This window comes from Vigna unguiculata, chromosome 5, assembly GCF_004118075.2.
Source record: "Vigna unguiculata cultivar IT97K-499-35 chromosome 5, ASM411807v1, whole genome shotgun sequence".
Classification (NCBI taxonomy): Eukaryota; Viridiplantae; Streptophyta; class Magnoliopsida; order Fabales; family Fabaceae; genus Vigna; species Vigna unguiculata.
Window position 1 is genome coordinate 28,554,847 of NC_040283.1, and position 8,468 is coordinate 28,563,314.

An 8,468-nucleotide genomic window follows, 5' to 3' on the forward strand; every position below is an offset into this window, starting at 1 on the left:
TTTATAGATACCAGGTATCTCTTTTTTTATCGTATTTCATGAAGGAAGTTGAAATAGTGGTTGAATTGTTTTCACAAATCTAATAAAACTAATATGGTCCACTTTTGACAATGGATATTCATGCAATATAATCATTGTAGCAAGTTCTCTCTTGGCATTTTCTTCATTATAAGCTCCACATGCCAACTCCTTTTTGCCACTTGTAATCTTAGAAAAAAACATTTTTTTGTCCCCATTTTCCCCTTGTTAAAGCAATCTTTTGAACACATATGTCTACATGGTTGTGCAAGTGCTTTGTTCCATTCTTTGTTTCTCCTCCAAGCAGTTTCCTCAAAGTGTTGCCACACAACACTTTTCAACTTCCCTTTCTCAACCTCTGCTTGTGTTGTTGAATGTATTTCATCATGTACTTCTGAAAGTGTTTATGTAGATGGATTCAAATGTTTTTTATACTATTAAAAACTTATAATATACCACTTGAATGAAATAGCACAAATAACAAAATTATATTAATAATTCAAATTTAAACATAAATTCTTCATCTTTTGATCTTGAATTCAATTAAGAGTCAAACATTATAATGAAAAAAAACAATAAATAAAATATCATAAAGGAGTAAAGGTAATTAAATGTATGACCCAAATTTGATTCGATGAAATTAAGAATATCCATTTGAACATAACACAAAGAAAATAAATGTATAATTAAGATTGTGATAAAAGGAGAAATACCTTGAAGATCTTATTAAACCTTAAAGAACAAGCCAAACAATTGAGAAAGAGCAAGAAAAAGTGTGTAACCAAAGTAACATAAAGAAGAGCTACAAATTAAGAGTCAAACATTCTCATGAAAAGAAAAAAATATTATAAGGAGTAAAGATAATAAAATGTGTGACTTAAAAATTCTTTGATAAAATGAAATTGAGGAACATTTAAATATAACCACATATCATTTGTGAAGGACAAGATAATTATTTTCTATTGAATCACGACATACCTTTGTCAAACAACATGTTCTAAGTATCAAAGTTTTCATGGTTTAGTCAAATTACTGAGAGCCATTATATGATTTTGTAGTTGGTCTTTCAGTAAAAGAATTCTTACATTCTCAAATCACAAGACCTTCCTTCAAATCTAAATACAAGTTAAGCAGTATAAGCTTTTGGGTTATCCTAATAGGTTCAAAATCAAAAGAGAAAAGATCTTTTCCCTACGTGCAGAACTTAAATTACATCCTACTGTAACTTGATGAGGCTGAATTCAATTTTTTTTAATACAAGCTCATTTTGTGATTGTTGCATATCATCCTCTAAAGCTAATAATACTAACCCTGGCTAAAACATTCCAATCTTCCTAAATCCGTTCAAGTTGCATTTTTTTCTTGAGGAATCAACCAATAAGCGAAACCAGAGTTTCAAGAATGGTAAAGTGACACAAGTATGGGACGATTATGATTCATCAAAGTAAATTTCACCCGCACTAAAGCCAATATCCCAAAAACTTTGCAAAAAAATATAAATAAAACTAGAAATTTAAAAAATGGCATGAAACCTAAATAAAAAATTTCAAAAGTGGCATGAAACCCAAAACCAAAAATAATAAAAATTTCATATTCGCCAGCTACGAAGCACTGTCTACGACCAATAGAAACCAACTTTCGGATAAATGGGGTGGGAAGAACCAACAACAACAACCATATAAGACATGCGAACGAATACAAAGGAAAGTGCATAAAAAATGTCATTTATCCGAAGAAACTACTATTGACGGTGTCGGTACACGGCGGAGGATCAAACAAATGGCGTCGAGGCAGCAGCGAATCCGTGGCAAAGGGGCTAGGGTTAATTCCTTGCTAGGCCTATGCGTTTCTTTGTGTATGGAGTTGAAGTCCTTTCTCTACCTTTGCATTTGTGTGTTCACAGGATTTTTTTTCCAAAAGAGCACTGTTTGCTCCTTTATTTACCAGCATAGCACACTGTGCCTTATATTTACATACATAGCATTATTTTGATTGTAGTTGGGAATTCGGTCCTCCAGGAGCCGAATTCCAATCTTAAGCTTTTTTTTTTTCAATTCCAAGTGAGAATTCGGTCCCCAGGGATCCGAATTCTGAACTTGTTTTTTTTTTTTTTAAATAAATTAGAATTAATATTTTTAAAATTTTTTAATAGAATATATATAAGAGTTATTTTTTGTTTTTTTTTGTAAAAATGTTACATTAAAGGTTAAATATATATTTTTTAAAATAGATGTAGTATTGTGTTTTTAATTATTTTAGGTATTATTTGAAAGAAGAAAAAAATATTTTTTTCTTTTTGTATTTGTTGATTTAAAAATACATTTTGTATTGTGTAGTAAGTTTTTTATGTGTAATTTGAAAATATAAACATCAATTTAATTTAATTTATTTTTTATAATTTGTGTAGTATTAATTTTTTTAATAGATGTTTATAAATATTGAAATTACAGTTATCTTTTAATTTTTGATTATTTTAAAAAATTGTATATTATAAACTTTGAAAATTTGTAAAAAATATTTTAAAAATGATGGAAATAAGTAAAATAATTTGAAAGCATTTCATTATTGTATTTTAAATAATTTTGTTATTTGTTTTTAATTTATGTAAAATAAGTAACAAATTTGTTGAACACAATTAAAAGTACAACATAAACTAAGTGGTTTGATGTGGATCATCTAAGTGCAGGGTTATTAGGACAATGATTTCTTGTGTGTCCTTCAATTTTACAATAGGAACACTTTTTTGATTGTCTTCCTTCCTTAATGTCCATCTCAGTTCTAATTCTACTTGATTTAGGACGACCCCTCTCACTCTTTTTTGTGGCAGGATGAGGCCAAACCTGTGGCCCATGGTATGGTGGCCAATATTCTTCATGTCTTAACTCACCAAATAAATTGTCATATACTTTCATGATGACATCCAGCCTATAATGGGGACTTATGTACATGCTGAAGTCGTGATGTGCATGCTTGCAAGCTGCAATAACATGTGAACATGGTAGATGTATTTTTTGAAACTTTCCACAATCGCACCACCTTTCATCTAATCTGACTACAAATTTTCCTGCAGGACGTACTTCTCTAGGATTGACCATCTCCTCCACTCTGAATCTTGTGGTATTTCTATCAAATTCAAGGACATGGTGCGTGTTTGACTTGGAGTCCGCATCTTGTAGAAAGTTGGTCGCATATTCAGAGTACACATGACCAACATTGACCATTGCAGTTATTTGCCTACTTCTTTTTGTGAAGTATGTTTTGCACCTAGTGTACGTGGCCAATACTATGGATGAAATTGGCAAATTTCTTGTCTTTTTCAGCACAAAATTTATTGCTTCAGCCAGATTCGTTGTTACGTGACCCCACCTTCTTCCCTGATCATATGCAAGACACCACTGCTCCCTTGGAATTTGGTCTACCCAAGCTGTTGCTTCTGGGTTGTCTTCTCTAATGATGTTGTAGTAGTAGTTACAACGTGGCTCCATTAATGCGTACGCTACAAATATAATTATAAGAAGAATTTATTTTCTAATAATGAGTGTGAAAAATTAACATCCAAAAAATGAAAAAGACAATTTTACATGTAATAACTTACCCATGTTGACGAGGTCCTTTTTCAAAGTTGTATTCTTGAATCTTTTTGTAAAATTTTGTTCAATGTGTCGAATACAAAACACCTGCACACAATTCCCTTCAGTCCAGCCACTACTGGGTCTGTTGAATGCTGCACTGATTGAATTGTGGCGGTCTGACATTAAGCATAAATTTTGTTGAGGCGTAACATGTGTCCTTAGGTTTTTAAGGAAAAAAAACCAAGCTTCGGCGGTTTCACCCTCTACTATAGCAAATGCAATGGGGAAAATGTTATTTCTCCCATCTTGTGCAACAGCTACTAGAAGGGTGCCCTATGCCTTTCGTAAAGGAAGGTTCCATCCACTTGCACTATTGGTTTGCAAAATGGGAAGCCATCAATGCATGGTTTGAATGTCCAGAACACTCTTCGAAAGTGTTATTGGTTTTCTAGGACCTCCTCCCCATTTGTAATTGGACTGGTTTTAAACTTGTATACAAACCCAAGCAAATAAGTTTGCATTGCTTGTAGTAGGCACGACAATCAGTTGTAAGACTGTTCCTAGTTTCCGTACACATCTTCAATTGCTTGCTGTTTCGCCAACCATGCCTTTTTGTAGGTTGTGTTATATCCCATAAAGGTCTGGATGGAAGAAATTATTGCTACAATTGGTGTGGATGGGTCTGACTCCACCATTTGTCTTACATGTTGAGATATTATTCTTGAGCCCAGGTGCTTGTGGTCTTGCGTTATGAGTTGTGTGGCACATGTGTGCACACCTTCAACCTTTCTAATTTCCCAAACTTGGTCCCTTGTACGTAATATTGCTTGACATTTCCAAGGACACACGTGTTGCACACATTGCACCCTCAACCTTGTTGTGTTTGAGTGTGTGGTTTTGTAGGTGTTGGTTTGTTATATGGTACCTATTTAAAGCATCTAGAAGTTGTTCCTTTGTTTGGAACCTCATTCCTTGGGTCAGTGTACCAACATCGTGCTCAAAGTTGTCATGCAACATTGTGTGGTGGTCATAAGCGTTTGGGAATTCCTGGTGTGGGGTCTGGTTGTATTCTTCATATAATTGGAAGTGTTGTGGTGGGTTATAGGGGACATGTGTCTGAGGGTGAGGGTGTTATTGTTGTATGGGGTGGACATCTAGGGTTTGGTCATGGTCATCATGTTGATCAAAAAGTATATTGTCTTCATCTTCGCTAAACGCGTCTAAGGATGTTGTAGGTAGACCTAGGTTTTCAACTTCTATGATAGCTGGAGGAGAGGACCTTTGGGTGTTGTGATGTGCGGGAGTTTGAAAAATATTTGAGGTAGACGGACCAGTTAGTAGTTCGGTATATGACTGTATATCATTCCCCAATCCCCTAGGTAGGTAGTGTTAAGGTCAAATAGTTCTTGGTGCGGTTCGGTGTTTGGATGTGGATGATGTGCATCAAAATGTGTTAAAGAAATATTTTCAGAAGGTCTCGTACCTGAGTTGTAGGTGGTGCAGAGTTCAATAAATGTAACAGTTGGGGTGGCCTGTATCATGTCGAAAGCGCCGTCTAAGTCGTCGTCATCTTGGATCTGAGTGGTTGTGTATGTCACATGTTGGCCACAAACTTTAGTCGGAAATTTGAAGTGAATAAGTGGAACTCCATCCGTTGGATCTCTATTTGCCTTGTCCATTATTATGCGAATAAGTTTGGACAAGCCGAAACCTCTATGGATGCAGATCATGATTGTCTTTGCAGATGCAAAGTAGACACCAGTTTCTGCGTCACTGGCAATTTCTCCATCGTCGTATACACAGACAAACATTGACCCTTCCATTTGAGGTTGTGGTTGAATCTGACTTTCGATGATTTTTCAGAGCGAAGAGAAATTGCAAGATTAAGATTGTGAGTTTAGAAAGTGAGGGTAGTCTTTTATACCAAAATTAAAGTTATCATGTCACTTTCTATTATGTGAACATGTGACTTGCACGATAGTTAATGTTATCATGTAAGTGGCACGAGCTTTTATGTACTCATGTGATTGACACGACTTCTTATGTACCCATGTGAGAGGCACGAATTATTATGAACCCATGTGACTGGCACGACCTCTAATGTTAGCATGTGACTTGACTACATTTTATAAGAGATTAGCATTTCATTACCTCCATTTTGTAAGTTCAAATTCATTGAAATTAAAAGATGCATAAACATTTGATGAAGAAGAACATCATAAATAAAAATGCATACTTCAAATAAGAAAATATAAACCTCAATCTATATTGAGGGACATGTTGAAGTTATTAGAAAAATCAAAATAAACTTCATCAGGGATTGCGTTGTTTTGCCTTGCTGTAATAAATGCCATTATCTCAACTGGAAGATGACATGCTTTTGTCATTCCCATGTAAAAATGGACTCAACATCGTCATCTCCACACATCGTACAAGATCGGTAGTGTGTAATGTCGCCCGATATGAAGATCGGTAACCTATAACGTAAGTCTACTTCATAGTCGTCCAATGTTGCACAATTGAATTCCTTGAGGATTGCCTGCTTAAGTTGGGACAACGTCATGGTATTTTTTATGGTCACCCATGCCGTGTTGGAGCTAATGAATTTATCGGAATAGTTATCTTCAACATAGATGCTGCCATTGAAGTACACCAACACAGTGAATGTTGTAGATGTCATTGGGGGGTAGGAGTTTGCACTGACTTGATTAGATTAATGAATGAATTGATGAAGGGCATTATTTATAGCCTGAATGGCTCAGTGTGGGTTACAGCAATGACAATTTTTGTTTGTTTATGCTAATGGTTTAGATTCAAAGTAGACTAATCGAATGCACTACATTTAGATCCACTTTGTAGAACAACCTTTGATTTTTTTTCATAGTGGTTTGTGATGTAGTGATTTTCCCTATGCGTTGCAGCTTTAATTATTTGGCATGTGATATGTCAGGTTAAAATTAAAAGCACTGGACTTGATGAGTGGTAGGCTTTAGTCAATGTCATCACGTGATACCAACATCACATGCATAGTTAATATACACACTGCACGATGAATGTCAATAAGGCTTTATCCCACTTTACTTTGTCATGTGAACCCACTTTAATGCAAGGGTCAAGATTTTTTTTTTTGACTATCAAGTAACCAATCCGCTTATAAATTATTAGGTCGTTTAGCTCATAACCATAGCTGCTTATTACCAAAACAAGGATGGTGATCCATCACGAGAATAACATTCACAATAGTTTTCTTATTGTTGTTAACTATGAAGGTCGCATTAATTGTGCTTTTTATGTGTCTACTACTTTGAATTTACAGATATTGAAAGAAGAAATTGCAAGCTATCATTGTTATAGTCAGGGAAGAAGAGTCAAAGATGTATGGTTTCACAAGCCCGTGTTAGGAGAAGGGGACCAGTATGAAACAATTAAGCTCCTCACGGATGATGATGTTTGCGACATGGTTGCCTTCTTCCTTCCATTCCCACATGATCTCCTAATGAAGCTTTCAGTGACCTTACATCCTCTTGAAAGTGACAACATGGATGCAATAAACTCAGTTGCAGGCAATAATATCGATGACTAAAGCTTAGTTCTTTATGTGTTTAGGGAAGTCTGGATAGTGTGTTTAGTAATATTTATGATTAGTACTTAATTTCCATTAACGACTTTAGTGTGTGTAATGTAACAAAGTATTTGTGTTTACTTGAACTTATTTTAAGTACTAAGTACCTATTTTTCGATGACATTATGTATGGATTAATATTTGTTGTCGTATCTGAAACTTATGTCATTGGTTTAATAACATCTTCTTTGCATGGTGTACATGAAAAAAAGCCTCCTAAGTTAATTATGACTTATATGGGGAGTTGTGATGGTCGAAATGGGGAGTTATGTTGGATATTTTGGTCATCAATTGCAGTAGTTTAAAAAAAGAAAAAATTAAATGTCACCACCAAAAGTTCATCCTATTTTATTTTTTTAAGATATGCACGTTTGATGGTGGATATTCAGTGTTTAGGTTAGAAAAATTGTATGAAGGAAAATGTGTGTCAGTGACTACATTGTGTGATCACAAAACGATATTTTAATTTTTTTAACAACCTGCAAGTGCAATTCATAATTTGGAACACTGCTCCCCACATATTAATTTTTGACTCCCCACTTACGGATGACTTGAGGATTTAGACAATTGTTAAGTAAGACAAACACCCACGATAGATAACGAAAATTATATGATGGAAAATTTGTTTAAGAGACTGAATTGTGTGATCACAATACCATATTAAATTTTTTTAATATGCACGTGCAGTCCAGAATTTACAATGGTACTTCCCACATATTAATTCTTTACTCCCCACTTACGGATAAGTTGAAGATTTTGACAATTTTGAAGCACCAGAAACACGTTTGATGGTGGATATTCAGTTTTTAGGTTATGGAAATTGTATGAAGGAAAATGTGTGTCAATCCCTACATTGTGTGATGACAATACGATATTTCAAATTTTTAAAAAGATGCAGTCTAGAATCTACAACACTATTCCCCACATTAATGCTTGACTCCCCATGTATGGATGAGTTGAGGATTTTGACAATTTTTAAGTAAGACAAGAACCCCTGTTAGTGAATGGAAATTGTAGGATGGAAAATTTATGTAACTGACTTAATTGTGTGATTGTAATACCATTTTTATTTATTTTTAAAAATCTGCAACCTTAGAACATAATTTTGAACTTCACTCCCCACATATTAATGGTTGACTCCCCACTTACGGATGACTTGCAAATTTTGATAATTTTAAATAGTCACAAAGACCCACGATGGTCAATATTCAGTGTTTAGGTCATGGAATTTGGAAGACAAAATTTGAGTAATTGAC

The 8,468-nt window shown here is 34.5% G+C and overlaps 1 protein-coding gene across 1 annotated transcript; it reads right to left on the reverse strand.

Annotated features, from left to right (window-relative positions):
* Positions 1–2,690: 2,690 nt before the first annotated feature.
* Positions 2,691–5,413, reverse strand: LOC114184570. The gene is made up of 2 exons (XM_028071876.1): positions 5,074–5,413; positions 2,691–3,514 (listed from the first exon to the last, which is right to left on the reverse strand). The coding sequence occupies exons 1-2, from the start codon at positions 5,411–5,413 to the stop codon at positions 2,691–2,693; spliced, it is 1,164 nt and encodes a 387-aa protein (XP_027927677.1).
* Positions 5,414–8,468: the final 3,055 nt, after the last annotated feature.

Coding starts and splice junctions, on each gene's coding strand:
- LOC114184570 (XM_028071876.1), bottom strand. CDS start 5,413: ATGGAAGGGTCAATGTTTGTCTGTGTATACGACGATGGAGAAATTGCC. Junction 3,515..5,073: donor CTGCACCACCTACAACTCAG/GTACGAGACCTT, acceptor TTATATTTGTAG/CGTACGCATTAATGGAGCCA.